The sequence below is a fragment of the Spizellomyces punctatus genome (assembly GCF_000182565.1).
Source record: "Spizellomyces punctatus DAOM BR117 chromosome Unknown supercont1.4, whole genome shotgun sequence".
Lineage (NCBI taxonomy): Eukaryota > Fungi > Chytridiomycota > Chytridiomycetes > Spizellomycetales > Spizellomycetaceae > Spizellomyces > Spizellomyces punctatus.
In genome coordinates, this window is record NW_015971540.1 from 1,536,015 (window position 1) to 1,557,750 (window position 21,736).

Genomic DNA, 21,736 nt, shown 5'->3' on the forward strand with positions numbered 1-21,736 from the left:
TTCCTGTCCTCCAGCCGTCGGCATCGTCCAAAACGAAAATGTCACGACCTGCACCACAACATCCGTACGCTGCCTTCAAGCGAAAAGCACCAGTACACACTCCTTCAATACCTCCGGCTTCATCAAAATCAGCAAAGGGAGGACCGCCGACCGCAGCGGACATTGTTAGCAGTTATGCTCGCATTCCTCCCAGGACAAAGCTGAAACTGAGTCTAGGTGAGGAGACCATGGTTCCTGTTTGAGTCTTTTGGATTTTATCTGACTGATGCTGGACAGGTCTCCTTGGGTTTGCTTCCTTGGGTGTATACATGACTTACAAATTTGAGGAGTGGTATCCCCTTGAAAAGAGAGCGCCCACCGTGGCGCCAGATGCAAAGTCCAGAGTGGATGTCTTGTGGGAAGAGGAAGAGAGGAAGCTCGAGAAATTGCAGAGTCAACGCAAGCCTTCTCAAAACTAAGGGCAGAGCTCAGCCGTTATTTCATTTGTACATATTTTCAATAGCCTGTAATCTATTATCCAATTGCATAGATTCTAAGATCAGACTCAGACCAGTCCTATACTTTTTTTGGTGAACCTGGTGTTGCAACTTCGTACAGAACGATGGCATCGTACATATTGGCGCCAAGCTGCTTTGCCACTTGAGGGTTCTTGAAGACTATCGACATGAAGAAAAGCATTATCATTTTCTTGGACAAGCAGAATTGAAATGACGAATATGAAACTTACCACCAATTTTTAGCGAATCCACTCGGAATCGAGCGTAGAAATTCGTGTGAATCGCCCTTCCCATTCCCTTATCAAAACAATTGTATGTTAGGATAACATGGCTAGTGATGCTAGGCAGTTCCAAATGTCTTGATACAGACCTCTACCACGACAAAATCAACATCCCTACATTCCGTTGTCAGCTCATCGCTGAGTCTCGTAAGATCCAAGCAGGGTGATGCACTACCGGTGCCAAGGGCGAGCAATCGCTGTTCCGCCCAAGCAGATCGGATAACCGGGTCGAATCCGGCGATAACTGGGAGAATTCCTCGCAGTTCGTGCACGGTGATATCGTTAACGGAAGGACTGGTATTGGCAGCTAAAACAACAGTTGTCCCCTTGCCCAGCAAATAGCGAGCAAAAGGTATAATGCCCAAAATGATGTCCGCTCCACTATTATCGACAAAAATCACGGCTTTGCGGTAAGGGGATCCCTCGACCAACCGCTGTTTCAGTTGAGCCAATTGGCTGAACTGTTGTGGATGCCCGACTGTCTCCTTGGCAGTATCAAAGTCGAGCTCTCCCTTCTTCAACATCTCTTGAACTGATGTCGATCCCCAGTCATACATGTTCCCCGCCAAGACATTATCAATCAGATTATCGAGCTTTTTCCCTTCATCCTCCATGGCGTCTAATCGCTTTAAAAGTTTAGGGAGACCTTCCAGGGCAGCTGCATTTTCTTGCTTCTTCACATTTTCAAAAATGTCCGTAAAGCCCATCTCGCGTAGACATTGTTCACGAAGATCCAGAAGGCTGCGTATTGTGAGGGCACCGTACATGTTTGGTTCTCTCCGCAGCGCCTGTAGGTGTTCCCTGTACATGGCTTCAAAACTTGAAGCACGTGTCCGAGTATCTGCAAAATTGCCTCGCCATTGTAAAGCCATATCGGCCAAGTCGCCAAGGTTTCTGTCCAACAAGTCTATCCAATATTGTTGCAGTTTTGGGTCTTTCAAATCGGTTGTATCGGGCTTGTATCTGGATACATCCGCCAGGAGAGGGAATACCGTAAGATGTGTCGGAAACTCATCTAGTGCACCAACTGCTCCCAATGAAGATCCAGAGATTTTATCGACTCGAGTAAAGTTTTCAGTGAACGATTGAATTCTACCGCGTTGAGGTACATGGCGTAAGAAAGCTCCCATAGCTCCCAGGTAGCCTTCATGTCGCAGAAACATTGCCATAATCTTTCCCTTTGACCAGAAGTTGATTGCGTAGCTAAGGCGACAGGTTATTGACACCTGGTCGAGAGAATGTCGAACAAAAAGGATGTCGCATATCCTCACCTGAGGGTGTTCATGGTTATCGGATGTCCTATGAGCGCCGTTGAAAGAGGTTCAGTGATTTATCCCAGAACGTGGGCGATGTACCATCATGTACCTCTGATGAAGAAGCCACTAAAGTATATCCTGGAACGTAACGAAGATTAGCACAGACCTGGATGGTGCCGTCATCATATCGGCGATACCTTTGAATACCATGCGCTTGTGCATTCAAATATGCAATCTGTCCAATATTGTTGCTGCAAAACGGTTTCTAATCCATTCCAGTTTCCAAACTGCAAAAACACCACACTATACCTCACGAGATACTGTACAAAATATCAGAATAATAAACATACAGGACATTCATGGCGTACAACGTACCAACAAAGACCTAGAAATATCCTCCTGCTTGAACTTTGATTTCCTCTCTTCCGGTGGAGTCTTGAACACCTTCCCAAATGACGATGCAATTGCGGATCCCTTCAATCCGATTTTGGGATAGTCGCTACGATACATCCAATAAGTCCGAAACGATCGAACTGTGGTTACATGCCCGTCCATTGCCGACTAAAACGTACCCACCATAGATATCGCCAACCTAGATCCCTCACGTTAATGTCAGCACGGAATGACGCCGATGTCACGCAGCCATACCAGCATATCCACATTCTTATTGTCACCGAGCTTTGATAATTCTGCGGCAAAGCATTACACCAATAGTGCAAGTCGCGTTACGTTCACATGCATACCTAACATCTCATCATAATCCTTGGCTTCGGTTAATAATGAGAGTAAACCCCACAGTGTCCCGCCTCCCAATGACGTGCCTAGAGCCACGACCCGTCAACCAGAAAAAACTTTGTGGTAGTAATAACGTTAGATGTATACCGCTTATACGCTCATATGTTTCATCGCTAGTGACTTTAAGTATGCTAACGCCGGAGCCGATATTGACAAGCTGGAGCCCTGCTGGTTACTAATAATGTCTAATAATAAATCAGTACACAGCTCACTCACTAGATAGGGGAAAAGTTCGGAAGGAGTAGACTCAAACTGCATGGACTCTGCTCGACGCTCATCATATGTGAACACCTCATACGGAATTTGCCGGACCAAGAAGTTCAACCCTATTCGCTCCACCATGAGTTGCACACGTTGAATCATTCAATTGGAGAACTCTAAGGACCTGTAATCAGACTAAAAGCAACCCAATATGACTCAATTCATTCCATCCAATCAAGAAGTCATCAAGAGAAGAGAACATACCATTCCATTTCGTCTTCACGTTGCATTGTTACACCCAGCTTCTCTTTGAATAATTCTAACAATCTTGTGAGCACGAGTTATCTTGTCAGAAGGGCTGGACTTTGGTTTTACCGTAATATTTATGTGCACCTCCGCCAGTAGCTAACATTTATGACTTTTAGGTTTCGAAGAACAAATCCGAAGATGCAAAAGCAAACCTTTTATGACACGCTTTTCCACCGGTATTTGCCCATGATATCCAGTATATAAAACTTTGTGAATAAAGTCGACGCAATCGTTGATATGTTGAGTCTCGAACTTGACAAAGTTCATGCGACCTCCGGGAGAATCTGGGGTTCGCGAGAAGTACACTACTTTGGCTAAACTGCCACCCTAAACAAAACAGATAAATGAACATAAAGCGAGAGGACGGACTCGTCAACAGGAAAGAAAAACCTTACAATATCCACAGCGATCTGCGCAACGTCCTCTAATTGGTGAGGGAACAGGATATCCCTAATCTCGCGAAGGTAAGACGGATGTCCAAAGGTCCAAGCAGAAAGAAAACCAAACCTCGTCTCCTGCTTTTCAACGTCATCTTCGCTAATGGCAGCGCCTCTAACATTCAAGTTATGGTTGTTAATCATGTTTGCCCACCTGTAAAGATGTTCAACTCATTGAAACTTGGGAAACGTCCTGCTGAATGAGTCATCACCGGTGACTCATTTCTGTCACGTGACAAGCTGTGGTTTCGCGTCTACAAGCGACAACGTCGTGTTGACTGGTCGCATCTTCATTCAACATCGCGACGGTTTTCGACCTTTTTCCACAGATATCCTGCACCAAAAAAGATCACCATGGTGGGTAATGTTCACTGCTGTGAGCAAAGAACTGATAGCTAACGGCTCCCCATTAGTCGATTATGGAGTATAACGGTTCGGCCATAATGGCCATGAAGGGCAAAAACTGTGTGGCGATCGCGGCAGACCGCCGATTCGGTGTGCAGTTGATGACGCTTTCGACAGACTTTCAAAAGATTTTTCCTGTAACGGAAAAAGTCTACCTTGGACTTCCTGGCCTAGCCACCGATGTGCAGACCTTGTACGTAAGGGTTGGAAAGTTTTGTTAGGGGCTGAGATGAACAGGCGTATATGGTACTTTTTTGGAGGACTAGATGGACTCTTGACAAGTACGGTGATGGACGTGGACTGTAGAGCTGAAATACGCGCTAGCCGAGTGCCCACATGACAGCACACATGTCGAACATGCAAGTTGACTAAACACTGACAAATTGTGTCGTCTCTCCTTCCTGTAGAGCTGAGCGCTTTAGATTCAAGGTTAATATGTACAAATTACGTGAAGAAAGAGATATCAGTCCAAAAACTTTTGCGCATATGGTCTCCTCCACACTGTATGAGCGAAGGTACGTACGTTGAATGTACCTCCTGTATAGGATATGCCAAATCTGATATGGGGTTGCTGCAGATTTGGTCCATTCTTCTGCGAACCCGTCATTGCTGGACTAGAAAAGGATGGGACACCCTTTATCTGCTCCATGGACCTCCTTGGTTGTATAAACCACGCGAAAGACTTTGTCGTGAGTGGAACGGCGTCGAATCAGATGTACGGAACAGCGGAGGGACTATGGGAGCCGGAATTGGTAAGAATTTGCGTGCATTGACAGCTACGTCTGTAAATATTGAACTTCTTCTCAATGTTAAATTTACAGGAGCCAGAGGACCTTTTCGAAACCATATCTCAGGCCATGCTGAGTGCTGTAGATCGTGACGCCTCGAGCGGATGGGGGGTTATCGTTCATGTTATCACACCAGAGAAGGTTATTACGCGAACCTTGAAGGCGCGCATGGATTAGATGCGGTCAAAGTGACAATACAAAACCGGTGCTACTTGTACGCATTTTGTGCAATTTTCGATTTCTAATATAGGTTATTGAGCTTGGAACACAGTCTGTGGTGAGGTGATATTAAAAAGGTACATAAGCAGTACTAACAAAGACAGCACGTATGTGTACATTGCAGTGAATGCGGGTCCAATTTTATCATTGCACTTAAGCGGTCACACCAGTGGCCTGGGTTCCCGCAGTTGGTAGTGCCGCCCCCGCTTGCGCACCACTGCCGCCTGTGGAGGAACTTGCGGTAACTCCAGGTCCTGACCCTGCCGGCGCAGCCCCAGTCTGATTCTTTGACTGCATCACATTGATCAAGATCTGAGCCTGTAGTTCCATTGCGGTTTGGTCCATCACGCCATATCCAGGCCCAAAAGCGCCATCTGGCATTGGTGTACTTGGTGAAGCGCTCGACGAAACGAGTTTTCGGAGCTTATAAACGTTGACGGCTCCATTATCATCACCTGTTAGTACAGCAGGCGACTTGGAAGCAAATATTATGGACGTCAGCCGTCGGTCGAGTACCGTGTGGAGAATTGCTGGGTCAAGCCTGCAGAGAAAATGCACTCAGGACTGATAAAATGAGGGAGCCGCGGAAATCAGCGTGCAACTTACACGGATAATTGCAAATCCCATATTTCCATTCTTCCATCTGTCGATACACATCCGAACACGGTGGAAGAAGCAGGAGACCATGCCACATCTGTTATTGTGTCCTGTGCAGAGGAGTAAGATAGGTTGATCAATATGCCATTTCACGACAAGCCTCCCTTATCCTTACTTTGCCGCTTTGAAACTTAAACACCGGCTCTTCCATGTCCTGGTTCCATAACCGGACGGTCCAATCGCACGAGCATGATAAAAACGCTCCAGAGAGAAATGGCGACCACCGAATTCGATTTACTGGACCTGTATGCCCAAAGTACGTTGCAAGATATTGCTCATTGTATGAGCAAGAGCACCGATGAATGTGCCCGTCGTCCGTTCCGACCATGTAACTACATTATGAAAGCTGACTCAATAAGAGGAATACAAGAAAGCGCATGACCAGCACGCACATGTTATTATCTTTCGGATTGAAATCAAAGCATAAACCACCCGACTGTCGGGCGATGAAAGAACCGGGTTTGTTTCCAGACCCAGCAGAGCCGGCAGCGGTACCTGCTGCGGCACCGGCCTTAATTTCTTGCTGCTTCGTTACTCTCTTCAAGCTCATCAAATCTGACATACAGGATTAACATGCATGTTTACCGTTAGCGCAGTCAGGTTCCACCATACCTGTATATTCTAAACCTTTCCTGATTAACCATTGAGTTACACGCCCATCAGTTGATACTGATACTAGCGTCTCGCCGCGTGCATGTTCGTCTCCACGCTCCCTTTCGACCCATCGAAGCTCCCAAATTGGATCGCGATGTTTTCCGGCGAGGTCGCTGGACAGAAAATCAGAGAAGTGTGGGTCCGTACTGCAAAAAGCAGATACGGACAGTACCTGTTGTCCATTACTGGCTCATCTTCTTTCCTTCGCACGTCGTATATTGCTATTCGTCCGTCAACATAACCGCATGCAAGGAGATTGGGAGTGGACCGTGAAAAGTCAATCGCCGTCACTGGAGATTTTGATCGATAGATCCTTTCAGGCCACTATTACAAAAGGTGAGGAAATCGCTTGCCGAATCGACCAGCAAGGGTAGTGTGCGAACCTCTGGATTTTTTACCGACCAGCACAATACCAGCCCTGCATGTGGATTTGGACCTGGTTTTTGCTCGCCGTAAGCAACCGCCAATATGTCCTTTTGAAGCATTTGCTCGTCAATCTAGGTGCAATTAATTGTCACCTGAATCACACCTACTTCATTTTCTTTGTTCCACACCAGAAATGATACCGCCCGGCCGCGGGTAAGTTCACATCGGTATGACCACAGAAAGTCCACGGTGGGAATGCTGTCAACGTCTCGTTTGTCGTCTCGGGCTACCAAATGTTGTGATTTAAGTTCTTATCAGAGTCACTCGAAAGAATGTTGTCAGTACACACCTTTGTCACCTAGTGTGTATGATTTCAAGAAGGGTCTTTTGTTAGAGGACTGATCCTGTCAAATCCAATGGAGAGAACGTCCACATTACGCCCTACGTACCCGCAGCTGGACCACCTGGACTCGCACCCGGCAAACCTTCCGGAGTCTGGTCAAGTGCTTCCTGTCGAGCGGCAATTTCCCTTTGCTTTGCTTCTTCCGCGTCCATGACATTTCGGTATTGAAGGAGCTTCTTCTCAAAGTTATTGGCCACTACTGCGCGTTCCAAAACCAATAGGGAATTTTGCAAGTTCTTTTGATTTAACTGAATTAGAAGGAAGTATCTGTTAGAGGTATACCGTCAGGCAATAAACGGTCGCTCCCTACGTACCCCAGCAAGGGTGACTTCAGGACCAGCTACAATGTCGCTCGCTACATCGACCATGTCCCCACCTCTATGCATTCCGGGTCCAATGCTCAAGCTATTACGCTTAGCGCCCGGTCCAACGCTCGCATACAGATCTGACATGGTTTCCCCTTCGGGTAGGAATACTGACCGTGACATCGCCCCTGCTGCATCAGACATAACCATAGAGCTACTGGCAAGCTTATTGCCTTGCAGCATAGAAGAATCGCCCACCGATCCCTGCAGTCCGATGGATGCAGGAGCCGATTGTTCACCAAGGTTGGACAAGGCCTCATTATCACCGTCCTTGCTTTTGTATTGGATGGACAGCAAATGAATTTTACAGTTATCGATGCAATTGGGTGGATTTGAATGTCCCTACCTGATACCTTCACTGGTCTTTTCTGTACCCTCCAAGTGATAAGCGTCGTAGATGCTCCATTGGGTTACCATACACTCGACGTTGACTCCCTTTGGTCCAGGTGCTTGAATTTCCTTTGTTTTCAGCGGATCATTGAAAGTCTGCATCCCGCGATCGACAAAGTTTTCATTGGCCGCTCGACTTTCAAGAACCTTTGGAGAAGTTGCATAAGACGCCAAATTGGTGCATCTCTTTGGCTTTTGTTAAACAAACCTCTTTGTATTTGGCGTTCGCTGCTCTCACGGCTGTGGCTTCGTCTCCTGACTCATTGGACACCGTAACTGCAGTTATATCCAAGAGTGGGATGGTTTCTGTTTCGGTGAGGTTGATGTGCACAAGTTTGTTTAGCTCCGCTTCCCCAAGAGTCCGGGAAGTCGCGGCAGCTGCGACGGACACCCGGTCTTCTTTGAGTACTGTCAATAGATGTGGTTCAGACCTGATACTCGAGGAATATGCAGGAGCTCAAACGGACGCTTTACATTCTTCTCTGTCTTCCGCAGATTCTGCGCTTCCCACTGAGCTTGCCTCATCCTCATCACCGCTCTCAGCCCCAGACATCCGGCTGGAACTCAAAAAGCTCATTCCCATCATTGCAGATCGCCCAAACACCGACTGATTCCATGATCCCACAGTCATAGATTCTAGGTTGTTTAACACATCGGCAACCGTTTCCTATTTCCATGAAGTGGTCGAGCGCTGAGCACCTCCGCATTGTGAACCAATTGGATCAGAAAGATCTTACCCGTGCAACGCTCGCCATACTACTAAGTTCTGTTGCGCTCGCACCTCCATGACCTTTTCGAACATGCCCGACTTGTTGCGGGGCTAGTAAGCTCAGCGGAGTAACATCATTCCCCTCCTCATCCAAGACCTGCACTGCCTTTTCTTGGACGGGTTTCCCATTTCGATCCAGCGTACTTTGTGATGCCCGAATTCGCTGCTGTGACCCCCGACCATATACTCCAGAAGAAATTGAAGATAAAGCATTTCGTGACCGTACTGATGGAGAGGCGGGTTCAAGTCGTGCGTGTGAAGCCGCTGAGGCATTGAGTACAGCGGTGGAGCGTCTCCCAGCTGGCTTCTGCAACCGGGCTTTAGACGCTGCAAGGTTTCCAGTTTTGGGTGGTTCCATCTAATTGCTTTCAGAACTTTGTACTATTCGGCTGGAAATATTTGCATTGGCAGCATCAACAAATAGGTTGGGATGGACTCTTAGCGTCGGAGTTTTGGGGGTGCTGCGCAAAGGACGCGTCCGTCAGCGTGTCGCTTGTCGCTGCTCTGCGTTTTTCAACCAGTTTCACGCAAAAGGATGACCTCTGAGCCCAAGGACTATGATAACAGCTGGACGTATCGAGTCCCTCAAATACACAAAGAGTTGGGGGAGCCTGTGATAACAATTCGACATCTCTCAAAGAGTGGGTACAAATGCCATATGACTCGAACCCATTGCTGACTCTGTTCCTTCCTGTAGCATACAATATCCCTGGCACAGATGAATCTGTTAAAGCTCTTCATGACATCCACCTCGCACCGGATTCAGAGTTCTATCCTATTCGCAGAGGTGAATTTGTGATTCTACGAGGACCAAGTGGTGGTGGGAAAACGACTCTACTCAACATCTTGGGCACGATTGATACGGCAACCAGTGGTACTGTGGGTAAGTGAAGACAGCCAAGTCCTGCCTGTTTTGCATCATCAATTAATGTGTCTGGATACGGTAGAGCTTCTCGGGGAGGAAATATCAGAAATATCGTCCGATGCATACTTATCCGGCCTTCGCCTGCGGCGTATTGGTTTTGTGTTTCAGACATTCAACCTGTTGGGAACCATGTCTGCATTCGAGAACGTGGAGCTACCCATGACAATTCAAGGGAAGCTAGGGCATCGCCAACGGCAAGAACGTGCGCTGATGTTGCTAGAAAGTAAGTGCCGAACACTCATTTGCTCTTTGGATTGGTCATTGAGGTTCCACCAGCTGTCGGTTTACAAGATCGAATAGCACATCTCCCTTCCGAGCTTTCTGGTGGTGAACAGCAGCGAGTGTACGTTTTACCAAGAAAGTGCCAAGTATGTAAATATTTACATAAAATTCGTACAGTACAATAGCAAGAGCGCTGTCAAATGATCCAGACATCCTGCTTCTCGATGAACCCACCGGGGATCTCGACACCGCCAACACCATAGATATTATGAATCTACTTCTCAGAATCAATCGGGAAAAGAAGACAACATGCGTCATGGTACGAAGGTTCGGTATGTTGTTCAAGAGACTGCCAACATAATATTGATTTGGCTCTGTCGTTGTTCACCTCCCATCACTGTAGGTAACGCACAATCCGGATGTCGAGTGTTACGCAGATCGTCTTCTCTATTTGGAGGATGGGCGGTTTGTAAAGCAAGCAGTGAACAAGGTTTGATTGAAATATCTGCGATTCATAGCATGAGAGCGCTGACGCATTTGCCTCCTTCTTTAGGTACAAACGCCATTGATTCTGGAAGAATATCAAGGTACAGTAGCATGATGAAGCTATCAGCTCGCAGGTTGCCCGATCTCGTAGGCTCACGACGTTACATCCGTAGAATACCTACGAAAAAAGGACGCGTGACATCCTTTTCACCAAATTTACAATCTTCATCGATAGCTCACATTCGAATTCTAGTATTCTATCTCTTGTTGAAAATGTACAGTACCGTGGGATACCTCCGGAACAACAGTCCCGGAAGCCAATATATATTATTATTCTTTCGCATCTTCGTTGCTATTCCATAACCTTATTATCATACACCACACGCCCCTGCGAGCAAAAACGTGAGTCACACAGGATAAGATCAGCTGCAGAGGCACGCTACTAGCTGAAACTCACCTCAGCGTCTCTGACTTTCACCCGCCCATCGGACCATCGCATTTCCTCCGTACCATCCGGGTTTGAAATTTTCACCAAACCATCTCCATAGTATTTTGTCCTAACTCCATTTAGGTACACCTCCTGCGAGAAACACAATGTATAAGAGGCCTATGGCTATCAAGGCATGTGGTCATCCTGCAATGTACCTTTATTCCGTTTGGATATTCCCACGTTTTCTTTCCATTCTCTTCAACACGTTGTATTCTCCCATCAGGAAAGAGGCTCTCCTCCTGTTCATCAAATCATGCGACCGGTTCCATATTAGCTCTTCGATATATGCCCAGCTGCCTGTTGGCCATACTTACCTCGCCGTTGGTGAAGATGTATTTCACCGTTTTATCCGCGAAGACGATTTCGTTGGTCCCGTCAGGGTAATGCTTTTCCACCTGCCCATTAGAGAACTCGTACACCTGCAAGCCATCTTTATATGTCGTATGTAAGGTCCGTTGCTCGGTATACCAGTATACGATGCGACCGTCCGCGAACACCTGGTTAAGAAAATGACCGGAAACCGGACGTTGGTGAGCTATCAATTTCAAGCTGCCGAAGGGCTCATCTCAGGTGTGGGAATGGCCATTTCTTACCGTTTTTGAATCGCCGTTTGTGAAATGTATTACTATCAACTCGTCATCAGGATGTACCTCCTTTAATGTACCATTGGAGTATCGGACGAGCTTTATTCCGTTCGCATATATACGCTCGAGTTTCCCATCGGACGTTGTCCGTTGCTTTATAAAGGTACACAACAGAATCAAAGAATGTTACATGCCGATTGTCATCCGGAAGGGTCTCATTACCTCAACACACCCTGAGAAGCTCAACCTTTTCTCAAGCGCGTCCAGCTCTGCCACGGCAGCCTTTGACTTAGCACTGTTCGAAATGGATCTTCGAGAGACCCGCTTTTTGGTGACTGCAGAGATGCTCTGCGTAGTAGAACTGGGCGAAGGAGCAGAACTTCCGATTCGTTCCTCCTCACGGCTTGTCCATCCATTTGTGGGGGTTGATTCCGCACCCTTCACATGCTTAATGATAACAGGCTGGTGCTTTGCATAAACGGGCGGTCTGTGAACGGTTTCCTGCAAAGATCAAACTTAAGATAATGACTATCCCACATGAACAATGGTGGCACCTTACAAGACAGGTTTGATTTCGCTCAACATATGCTGCACGTTCCTGTTCAAGAACCTTCACCTCCTCCTGCAGTTCCATATTTCTTCGAGTTAGATCTTCAACGCGTCGCTTCAAGCGGTCCTGAGCAAGAGTCATCCTGGACTCTTTCTCCTTAAAGCTAGCCTGCAGGGTCTCAATCTGCTTTCGAAGCAATTCGACATCTTGTCTCTCTCTAAGCGCATTTGTATGCATCAATATGTGACACTGTCGATTGATGGGCTAACAACCGAATCCACCTTTTAGTCGGCAAAATCTCAGCTGCCTTTCGCTGCTTTTCCCAAATTTTACGTTCTCTTTTAAGGTCTCGCAACGCGTCTTCTCGCATTTGATTGATCTTTTCGATTTCTTCCTGCTTGAACTTCTCGAAAGACTTCTGTTTACGTACCGAATACAACTAATGGCATGAGTACCGCCATTCATTTGAAGGCAAAAGGACACCAGAAAAACCGACCTTCTCGCCGTCCAGGATCTTCATAGCTTGCTCGTTCTCGCGCGATCCTCGTCGAGTGAGATCGTCTGCTTTTTTGAACTTTTCAAGTTCCTGCTGCAAGTTCTGTACAACGGAAGCTCAGAATGGTGACTTCACATAAAAGATCTACGCTTCTTCACTGAACCTGGAGCTTCTGTTTCAATTCGTCTTCTATCGTCGACGTGGACTTTTTTGGTAGTCCGTCACTTGCTTCCTCCCCAAGTTTCCCTGGATCCTCTATTGCTATGAATTAGTCTGCTCTACAGCAGGTCTATCGCATACTGGCACTTATACTCGGCTGGCAGTTGCTCACCTGCAGGCTTGTTCAATTTTGGCCTCAGCCCCGGAAACAGGCTGTATAAAAGCCTTGAGGGACCAATCCCGGCGCTGGAGCTGTCTCCTTCACTAGCTTGTGCTTCTATATCTGAAGCATCTGCGATTGGTATGTCCACCCCATTTCCCGGATGCGCGCTATCCGGAACATTATCTAGACGGCCTACATATTATTCGAACTTGCGTCAGTGCAAGGAAAGAAGGTCCATAACTACATCAACCGACCTGGCTGCTCCCCTTCCGAGAAGACTTTAGAGAGGAACCTCTTTGAGCTCGCCATAGGGCTGGTTACTTCTCTCCAGTTCTTCGGTTCATCTTCTTCCGTAATCTATTGCGTCGACGAATCAGCACTAACAGTCTCCAGGAAATACAGAGATACATTGCATACCAATGGTTTATCTTGCGAAGAGTTATTACGTCCTCGAAATCTACATCCATGCTGGACAATGAGAATGGAACGACGCGGATATTGTACATTTTAGAGGAGACAGTACCTGTGCATTGGATGTAACCCAGGGTCGGCAGTAAGATTGCCATTGGTTGAAGTCATCCTTGGGCGATTTGTTGTGGAAAGATTTTCGGCTGATGCTTTCGGGGAACAGTGACCACGGCCGTTCACCCGCCTTCCGACACTATCTGCTTCCTTTTTTGCACTATTATCCATCTCATTCGCGGGCCCTGTGGAAGCTCCTTCTTCCTCCTCATCGGATGTTGATCCCCCAAGAATCAGTCGTTCCAGTTCTTCGAACTCATCTCGCTGATCAGCAGCCGACCGTTGAATTTGATGCCATCTTTTTCTATTCGCCAGGCGGGCTGGAGTAAGAACTTGCGTTTCTAGTATTACATCGACATCGTCATTCTCTATTGCTTTTTCGACCGCTGGATTTGCATTCTCGGTGAGTTCCTCTCGGCATGTGGGCGACGATCTCGGTGTCGAGATAGTTTTTAATGGAGAGCGATGCTGAGCGCGCTGTAGAAAGCAACAGCTTAGCAATTGTTAACCTGCACATAACGTAGATTCTTCTTTACATTAGAGCATGGGTTCGTGTCGTCTATTTTAAGCTGTCGATCCAGAAGTTCTTCAAAGGTTAATCCCGCAGGGCATATAGGTTTCTCTATATCAGCCTAGATCGAACCCCAAAAAAGTGTTAAGCGCTACACAAAGTAGGAAAATATGCGCCGCCCGCCTTACAGCGGAATACCCATTTCCTGCCTACCAGCATCTTTCCTTGCAAGTGAAATGAAATGCAGAGATCATTGCCTAGGTCGCGCGAAAATGGTAAGCGCGTCCACCAAAGGATGGTCCGAAAGTTGACTCGAACCGGCTTGCTTCGGACATGACCAAGCGGAACTTGGGGTTTGCGACAAACGTATTTGGACCATCTCGTCAAGACAAGATGCTTACAGCCAACGTGGAGCCAATTCGGGAAGAGCTATTGGCTGCCTTTGGTCCGCAAATCTCATCGCGTCCTGAAGTTCTAGACCGGCTCGTCACATATGCAAAGATCTTTGATGTGGAGGCCGAGGATTTACATGCCAAGTGGGAGGCATACACTCTCACTCCCGCAGCGCAGAAGTCTGACGATGACCTGACGCTGCCGACGCTTGCTCACCTGGACGAACTACAAAGTGTGTTGTTGCGAAAGCAAGAGGCCGAAAAACATCAGGCCCTCTTAGGAACATCTGATTCGCTGCTAAACGTGAAGGAGGTCAATCCGTTTGTGGAAGGCACAATGTTCACGAGTGACTCGTTACAGAGCCTCTTGGACGATAAAGGCGCAGATATTCTTGGAAGCTTTCGAACGCCAGGCAAAGCTAGGCGAAAGATTGTGCCTAAGGATGCAACAGCGTTGAGTGGGAGTGGGGCCGGGCCACATCCAGCCAAGAAATATCCTTCTCAGCCAGTAGGGGCTACCATGCCAAAGACACCAGCATCAAGCGGACGCTTTGATAAGACGCTCAACGTTGGAAATTCTCCTGCCTCAGCGCGTTTCTATGGAGCATCTCCTAGCACCCCTAGTGGCAGAGATAGTATACCATTGTCCCCACGGGGACCATCTCCGAACGCCATAAAGTTTGCGGATAGGCTCAACAAAGCAAAGAAGGAAGAAACTTTAAATGATCATGTACCGATGGTTGCGTCGTCACCCGAAGATCCAGTGAGATGCGAAATTTCATTAGTTCCAGGCCAGCAAACCAGCGGTTATCGATATATGTACGAGAAGTTGATGGAAAAGGGCGACTACTTGGATGAGCGTATTGATCAATTTGCAGAGCTTATTGTAGAAGCGATTCGTGAAACTCTACCAGAGGAAACCCGAAACGACTTCCAACTGCAGCATCCTGGTGTGCCAAACCAGGATCCGATTATAACCGTTGGCCGAGTCTGTTGCGATTCGTTAGTGGAAAATGCGAAATTGAATGAGCAGTCTATTCTGCTAGAATCATCGCGTGCCATGGGGGCTGGGTGCCGGGTAAAGCTAAACTTGAACGAGATCCCGGGTTTCACGATGTTTCCTGGCCAAATTATTGGTGCGGAGGGAATGAATTCAAGTGGAAGACTACTCAACGTGTCCAAACTATACCAGCCACCACATCCTCCTAAAGCAACCTCAACACCGTCACAAATCGTTAATTTCTACTCAGAGGAGGGCACCGTTTCTAAGCGCCCTGTTAACGTCTTCATCGCGAATGGTCCATATACCCTGGACGACAGTCTGAATTATGAGCCATTTGAAGAGTTTGTGACTCAAATTTCGAAAGAAGCTCCTGATGTCGTCATACTACAAGGACCTTTTGTCGATGCGTCGCATCCTATGATTGCGCAAGGCGATCTTGACGTTGACATTGATGAGTTATTTCGAGTGCAGATTTCCTCCCGACTTGAACGTATAATACAGGCAAGGAAGCATCGTTCGACCAAAGTAGTTTTGATCCCTTCCACGCGAGATGCCTGTTCAGAATGGGTATCCTTCCCTCAACCGTCTCTTGCAGCAGGATTGACTGACCAGGAGTCACGCGAACGTCGTAGAGTGTTGGGCATTCCAGGCGAAGTGATGCTCTTCCCTAATCCAGTGCAATTTACGATCAACGAAACAGTGTTTGCTTGCTGTAGCACAGACATCCTCTGGCAGATGTGCGCTGAGGAGGTTGCCCGGGTACCGAAACAGCAGCAAGGGTCGAACGATGCGAATGGGATCTCCAACCACAAGATAACACGCCTGTTCCAACACATGCTGAGCCAAGGAAGCTTCTATCCACTATTCCCGCCAGCTCTGGACGATGCTTGTTTGGACCTCTCGCGATCAAAAGCGTTGGAACTGCAAGCAACTCCAGACGTCTTAATTGCTGGAAGCAGATTACAGTATACCGCACGGAAAGTGAACGGTTGCGTATGCATAAATCCAGGATTGCTTGTGAAGGGGCGAGGAGGTGGTACATTTGCCAAGATGTGTATCTGGCCTTTAGATTTGGATGGAATTAAGACGTTGGTTAAAGAGAAGACTACCGACTCCATGGATGTCGACGGGGAGGATGAAGAAGACATAGCTATCGCCCACGCTGTTGAAGAAAGATGTAGAGTAGAAATTCAAAGAATTTGATAGTGTGTTTCATATGTGCCAACCGAGAGAACAATTAAACTGCGGCTGCCAGACTTCCTGATGTTCCTCGATCAAACATTCTTAAATGTTGCTTATACTCTTTCGTTTCTCGCGGCAGCATACCAGAACCTTGTCGCCAGCGGAGATCAATGACATGCGCTCCTCCTCTCGACTAGTGACGTGTGGAGAGGCTTCGCAATATGGTTACTAGACGGGGTGTAAAGGAACTCCCGCCGCAGTATTGAAGAATTCAAATGTATAAATTGTTCTTTTTTGATATTCATTGGTACTAAACACATATATTTTATGAAAAAAATCAGCTATATCGAACTCTTTGGCATATTTTGGAGAATTACAATCCATCAACGCTCAACGCCGGGATCTACCACTTGTATCCCAATTTGCCACCGTCAATGTCCCTGGTCCATTGTGGAGGAGCCTGGTATAAGGCACCCCCAGCTTCGAGCTGACTCTTCGATTTAGGGTCATAGTAGGGACGTTCTCCGAGTACGACGACACGTTGTGCGTGGCGGGTGTTTGGGTAATAGTCCCAAAGAGCCAGATGCTGCGTGGCACGATTGTCCCAGATAGCTACAGAGTTTTTCTCCCAGCGGAAACGGACTTTGATATCTGTTAGCGGGAAGACGTCTGACTTGGTGAGGTGTTCAGTAAGTGGACAAGGAAAGTTTAGACAGTACCATCACTAGTTGCGATATGGTTGGTGAGGAAATGCAACAATGCATCTGTTATGAACAGACATTAGACTGAAAGCTTCCAGGACATCAACGTGTACCCAATCTTACCTGACTCGGCCTTTGTGTATCCCTTGATATGCTTCGTGAATCCAGAGTTCACAAACAGAATTTTCCAACCTGTGGTGGGATGAGTGCGAACTAGCAAATTTAAAATGTCAGAGGGGGATCGGGAAAGGTAGAAGACTGGTGAAAATAATCGATATCTTACCAACGGGGTGCTCATTTGATTGGACAACGTCCTCCCGACGAAGGTAGACACTCCCAGTTGGATCGCTCTTGGCAGCGAGAAATTGCTACAATAATGGAGGTTAGACGATATTGAAGTGTGGAATATGGTGCTACACAAGGACGAACCTCTGCATTGTGTAGAGCCGTGAGATGCTCAATGGTATCCCGGAAGGAAGGTGACAGTTTGTCGTAAGCGGCATATGTGGAAACCCAAATAGTGTCACCGCCAACGGGAGGAACTTCCAAGAGCTTGAGAATCGCATAGGCGGAGGGAACTTCTTCGAAAGAAATATCCGTGTGCCATCCATCGCCGGCGTGGATCTTTGAACTGCAGGTGTTAAACCTTTAGACTCGATATACATTGTCGCCATAATAATAAAAGAGTGAACCACAACATACGCTTCATTAGTCTGGAAAATTTGGGCATCCTCCTTCGCTTCGTCTTTTCGACCGATAGGGTGGACATGAAGCGGCCCTGTATAGAGTTCCAAATGAGACGAGTTAAAGTTTGTTCTCTGCTGGATGAGTCAATTTTGGGTTGAGAGCACGCACCCCAGCTTTTCCCCAACTCCTGCTGCTGGTCGAGGTCGATGTCCTGGTCACGGAAAAAGACAACCCCGCGCTCGCTAACAAGGAGGGCCAGGTCTTCTTTCTGCTGCTCTGTGAGCTGGGACAATTGGATACCGTGGAGCTCAGTACCCAACACAGGGGAAAGGTCAACTCTCTTTGTCACGGCATCCAGCAGAGATTTCTTTTGAGGATCAGCTTTCTTTCCGGCGAGAGCATTCAAAACCTGTAACAAATGAAATTAAGCGCTGCTCTCCAGGAAATTCACCGAATGCTTGGTCTGCTCACTTTGCATGCAGGTTTGAATCGAGCTTCGGCCTTGGGGTTAACGTGAGCGTGGCTTTGGCCATTGGTGGCTTGAACTGGACCTTCGACTGTCATGTTGGGAATGCTTGTAAATACGGCTCGAGAAGATGGAGACTGAAGAAAGGGGGCTGGAGTCGCCCGTTTTTTATAATTGTTCCCGTCGTGCGGCCCAGTATCTGATCAAGTAGAATGTTCTTGATGAACCTGTATTGATAATCAGCAAGGACTTGCCTGATTATCTGGCACATGTTGCAGAAAAGGGGAAAATCAGCCTTCCACCACCTGGCGCCATATTTCCCCGATATGTTGCTTTCCTCCTCATGTGCCCCCCCCCCCCCCCCCTCTCCCATGCGCAAGTGGTGGCCACCCTGCCAAATATCCTCGGCAACAGAATATGTCGCCATACGCTTCTTTAATGTCTTTAAGCATTTGTCAGGATGCTTCCCCGTCTTTATCCTGCGCGAACGCCGTGTGCAACTCTAGTAGCGAAACGCGAGCCTAAGCGTGTGGCGCAGTTGATGGCTCATCGCGCAATCGACTGTTGGGACGTTGAAAATTGTGCCATCTCATCTTGTTCCCCCTCTTTTCCAACCAACGATACGACTTACCAGCGTCTTTTTTCTTGTGCATGGATGGGAGGAGACATCCATCCGTGTTTGACACGAACGCACAATCTCATATATCCGTGGATGGCCCATGGACAGGTCTGGGTCGTTCGTTTTGGGGAGAGGCGAGAATTACGACAATTTGACAATTTCCTTTGGGTAAGATTAGATCTCGAGAAGATTAGAAGCTTTGTGATTTGTCATATAGATAATTCAAATATTTGGTGGTACCGTTGGTATACGATGGCGGGATGAACCCCTCGGGACGGTTGAACCTGCAGCGACAGATCCATCCGCCAAAACAAAAATTACCCCTTTTGATTGCGCAATAATGGTCAACTGCCTAGAATCCTGCCTCCAGAAGCGCCATTAGTATTATCAACGGAAAACCAAATGATACTTGGACATCTTGGAAGCGCCTCTGTAAACAGGAACTTGGACACTCTCTTCAGAGGGATTGCACAATTTTAGGTTGATCTTGGCGATAAAAACCATCTCTCCTGGACGGGAGAGTTTCTGGAGTATGTAAAGGCAGCAATGTTTGCCATTTCCCAGCATCAGCCTCGCTTTAAGTCTTCACTTCCTGGCCATTTACACCATGTCCGACCCCGACAAGACATTAACGCGCCGGGTAGACCTTGCGTTCGACTATACACTCATCGATGATGAGGCCCTTGCCAATCATTACCAGCCGCGCGCAGACTATGAAGGTATCTTGGCCATGCTGTACTGCATAACTTACGCATGTACTAATGTGGATTTATAAATCAAGGTCGCCATCGCTGGGATCCTAAAGCGTCATGGACTGCCGAGGAAGAGAAGAAGTACGTTGCCTTTCAGTAATGAACTATTTTCAGCTTTGCATTAATTTCCAAATCTGTTTTTTATTCAGACTTGTTCGAAAGATTGACTTGCGCATTATGCTATTCGTCTGTCTGATGTTCTTTGCTCTACAACTCGACCGCGGCAATATTTCGCAAGCGCTATCGGACAATATGCTCAAGGATCTCCACTTGACAACAAACGATTTCAACTACGGTCAAACTATCTTTTTCCTCTCATTTCTTTCCGCTGAGCTTCCGTCCCAACTTGTTTCAAAAAAGCTCGGACCTGACAATTGGATTCCCATTCAAATGGTTTTGTGGTCCGCCGTGGCAATCAGCCAAGCGTGGCTGACTGGCCGTACAACGTTTTTTATCACTCGGGCATTGCTGGGAATCTTGGAAGGCGGCTTCATCCCGGATGTTGTTCTGTATCTCACGTACTTCTACAAGAGCAACGTAAGCAAAGATGATGGCTTGCGCACAGTTCAACTGGGTTCTAACATATTCCTCTCATGAATCTTCAGGAATTGCCTATTCGTCTCAGCTGGTTCTGGACTGCGTACACATTAACCAATGTCGTGTCGGCATTCATGGCTTTCGGAATCCTTCATCTTCGTGGTGTGAATGGCTGGGAAGGATGGCGGTGGCTCTTCTCGCTCGAAGGAGCACTAACCGTTATCCTCGGAATTGTTGCTTTCTTTTACCTTCCGCCATCTCCGACTCAAACCGCCAGCAAGTTCCGAGGTAAAGATGGATGGTTCAGCGAACGCGAGGAAGTCATTATGGTCACCAGAATTCTGCGGGACGACCCATCCAAAGGCGACATGCATAACCGTCAACCTCTTACTCCCCGCAAATTATTTAAGGCCCTCACCGACTGGGATATGCTCCCTATTTATATCATTGGCCTGACTTGGTTGATTCCTTCGGCTCCTCCGACTCAGTATCTGACTCTTACACTACGATCCCTGGGCTTTGACACGTTTCAAACAAGTCTTCTTACCATTCCGTCGTCCATCCTGTTCATTGGCCAGGTGAGCATTGATTTGCAAGAAATATCGTCCGATGGTATATATGCTGATCCCTTAATCATTACCAGCTTCTATTCTGGACATGGATCAGCGAGCGGTACAACGAGAAATCTTTGCTGGGAGTGATAGGCCAAGTTTGGCTCATTGTTCTGTTAGTATCGTTAACGCTACTTCCGGACGAGGCAAACCCTTGGGTTCGTTTCACGATCCTTTCCCTTATTATCGGGTTCCCGTACGTCCATGCCATTTTTGTCGCCTGGACATCACGTAATGCCGGGTCCGTTCGAACACGTACTGTGGCTTCTGCACTGTATAACATGACAGTCCAAGCTTCAAACATCATCGCCTCAAACATCTACCGTGATGACGACAAGCCGCATTATAGGCGAGGAAACAAGATACTTATCGGCATTGCCGTTATGAACATTTTCATTTTCCTCGCCACAAAGGTGTACTACATCCAGCGGAATAGGTACAGGGAACGAAAGTGGAGTGCGATGTCGAAGGAGGACAAGAAGCATTATCTACAGACAACGACAGACGAAGGAAATAAGAGATTAGACTTTAGGTTTGCTCATTAAAGAGCGTCAGATGGGTGGGTGGGCGGAGATGTAATTGTTACTGAATATATATACATAGGATTGCTGTATGGGAATACAATCACATTGTCAAATCTCCAGTCCTTTTATAAATAAGCGCCCAGGATCGCTATCTACCGGCTGGACCATGTCACACGTTCTTGACGGGCACGTCCCGCATCAAGCATTCCGCCTATAGCGGAGCACAGGAACATATCACAATAAGGAAGCAGAACAGCTTGGATGATAGCAGTGCGACTCAACTGACTGGCAGTCATAAACCTCCCGGTGGAGTGCGGACGTCTGGATCACTGGGTATATTTCAGTATGCTGTCTTTTATCCT

At 47.3% G+C, this 21,736-nt stretch overlaps 9 protein-coding genes across 9 annotated transcripts; 5 read left to right on the plus strand and 4 right to left on the minus strand.

Annotated features, from left to right (window-relative positions):
• The first annotated feature begins 11 nt into the window (after positions 1–11).
• Positions 12–571, plus strand: SPPG_02983 (uncharacterized protein). Its single transcript, XM_016751268.1, has 2 exons — positions 12–216; positions 277–571. The coding sequence occupies exons 1-2, from the start codon at positions 39–41 to the stop codon at positions 456–458; spliced, it is 360 nt and encodes a 119-aa protein (XP_016610563.1). The 5' UTR covers positions 12–38; the 3' UTR covers positions 459–571.
• Positions 443–3,942, minus strand: SPPG_02984 (pantothenate kinase). The gene is made up of 19 exons (XM_016751269.1): positions 3,847–3,942; positions 3,735–3,789; positions 3,492–3,666; positions 3,406–3,435; positions 3,295–3,349; positions 3,215–3,225; positions 3,046–3,155; positions 2,917–2,986; positions 2,778–2,855; positions 2,683–2,723; positions 2,607–2,626; positions 2,410–2,533; positions 2,344–2,354; positions 2,232–2,285; positions 2,144–2,172; positions 2,050–2,077; positions 868–1,981; positions 728–794; positions 443–656 (listed from the first exon to the last, which is right to left on the minus strand). Exons 1-19 carry the CDS (start codon positions 3,918–3,920, stop codon positions 556–558), a joined length of 2,247 nt encoding a protein of 748 aa, XP_016610564.1. The 5' UTR covers positions 3,921–3,942; the 3' UTR covers positions 443–555.
• A 114-nt stretch (positions 3,943–4,056) lies between these two features.
• Positions 4,057–5,237, plus strand: SPPG_02985 (proteasome core particle subunit beta 3). Its single transcript, XM_016751270.1, has 5 exons — positions 4,057–4,133; positions 4,190–4,374; positions 4,589–4,696; positions 4,759–4,933; positions 5,003–5,237. The coding sequence occupies exons 1-5, from the start codon at positions 4,131–4,133 to the stop codon at positions 5,144–5,146; spliced, it is 615 nt and encodes a 204-aa protein (XP_016610565.1). The 5' UTR covers positions 4,057–4,130; the 3' UTR covers positions 5,147–5,237.
• Positions 5,177–9,193, minus strand: SPPG_02986 (uncharacterized protein). Its single transcript, XM_016751271.1, has 15 exons — positions 8,761–9,193; positions 8,498–8,690; positions 8,232–8,431; positions 7,980–8,170; positions 7,583–7,907; positions 7,315–7,516; positions 7,215–7,223; positions 7,033–7,151; positions 6,883–6,972; positions 6,672–6,823; positions 6,458–6,612; positions 6,238–6,400; positions 5,961–6,177; positions 5,795–5,895; positions 5,177–5,729 (listed from the first exon to the last, which is right to left on the minus strand). The coding sequence occupies exons 1-15, from the start codon at positions 9,148–9,150 to the stop codon at positions 5,342–5,344; spliced, it is 2,895 nt and encodes a 964-aa protein (XP_016610566.1). The 5' UTR covers positions 9,151–9,193; the 3' UTR covers positions 5,177–5,341.
• Positions 9,194–9,308: 115 nt separating this feature from the next.
• Positions 9,309–10,768, plus strand: SPPG_02987 (uncharacterized protein). The gene is made up of 8 exons (XM_016751272.1): positions 9,309–9,433; positions 9,490–9,675; positions 9,740–9,940; positions 9,994–10,060; positions 10,117–10,258; positions 10,343–10,429; positions 10,493–10,526; positions 10,599–10,768. Exons 1-8 carry the CDS (start codon positions 9,328–9,330, stop codon positions 10,622–10,624), a joined length of 849 nt encoding a protein of 282 aa, XP_016610567.1. The 5' UTR covers positions 9,309–9,327; the 3' UTR covers positions 10,625–10,768.
• Positions 10,065–14,148, minus strand: SPPG_02988 (uncharacterized protein). Its single transcript, XM_016751273.1, has 16 exons — positions 14,114–14,148; positions 13,926–14,021; positions 13,391–13,866; positions 13,285–13,324; positions 13,122–13,224; positions 12,877–13,059; positions 12,709–12,800; positions 12,546–12,647; positions 12,331–12,467; positions 12,059–12,266; positions 11,722–12,000; positions 11,509–11,652; positions 11,230–11,412; positions 11,071–11,154; positions 10,883–11,005; positions 10,065–10,813 (listed from the first exon to the last, which is right to left on the minus strand). Exons 1-16 carry the CDS (start codon positions 14,117–14,119, stop codon positions 10,778–10,780), a joined length of 2,292 nt encoding a protein of 763 aa, XP_016610568.1. The 5' UTR covers positions 14,120–14,148; the 3' UTR covers positions 10,065–10,777.
• Positions 14,149–14,233: 85 nt separating this feature from the next.
• On the plus strand, positions 14,234–16,913 carry SPPG_02989 (DNA-directed DNA polymerase alpha subunit POL12; the record flags this gene model as incomplete). The annotated part of the gene is made up of 1 exon (XM_016751274.1): positions 14,234–16,913. The coding sequence occupies one exon, from the start codon at positions 14,234–14,236 to the stop codon at positions 16,496–16,498; it is 2,265 nt and encodes a 754-aa protein (XP_016610569.1). The 3' UTR covers positions 16,499–16,913.
• Positions 16,881–18,429, minus strand: SPPG_02990 (uncharacterized protein; the record flags this gene model as incomplete). The annotated part of the gene is made up of 7 exons (XM_016751275.1): positions 16,881–17,128; positions 17,197–17,241; positions 17,302–17,436; positions 17,568–17,809; positions 17,881–17,956; positions 18,034–18,274; positions 18,337–18,429. The coding sequence occupies 7 exons, from the start codon at positions 18,427–18,429 to the stop codon at positions 16,881–16,883; spliced, it is 1,080 nt and encodes a 359-aa protein (XP_016610570.1).
• Positions 18,430–19,557: 1,128 nt separating this feature from the next.
• On the plus strand, positions 19,558–21,395 carry SPPG_09076 (uncharacterized protein; the record flags this gene model as incomplete). Its single annotated transcript, XM_016757230.1, has 5 exons — positions 19,558–19,669; positions 19,732–19,783; positions 19,852–20,239; positions 20,308–20,817; positions 20,883–21,395. The coding sequence occupies 5 exons, from the start codon at positions 19,558–19,560 to the stop codon at positions 21,393–21,395; spliced, it is 1,575 nt and encodes a 524-aa protein (XP_016610571.1).
• Positions 21,396–21,736: the final 341 nt, after the last annotated feature.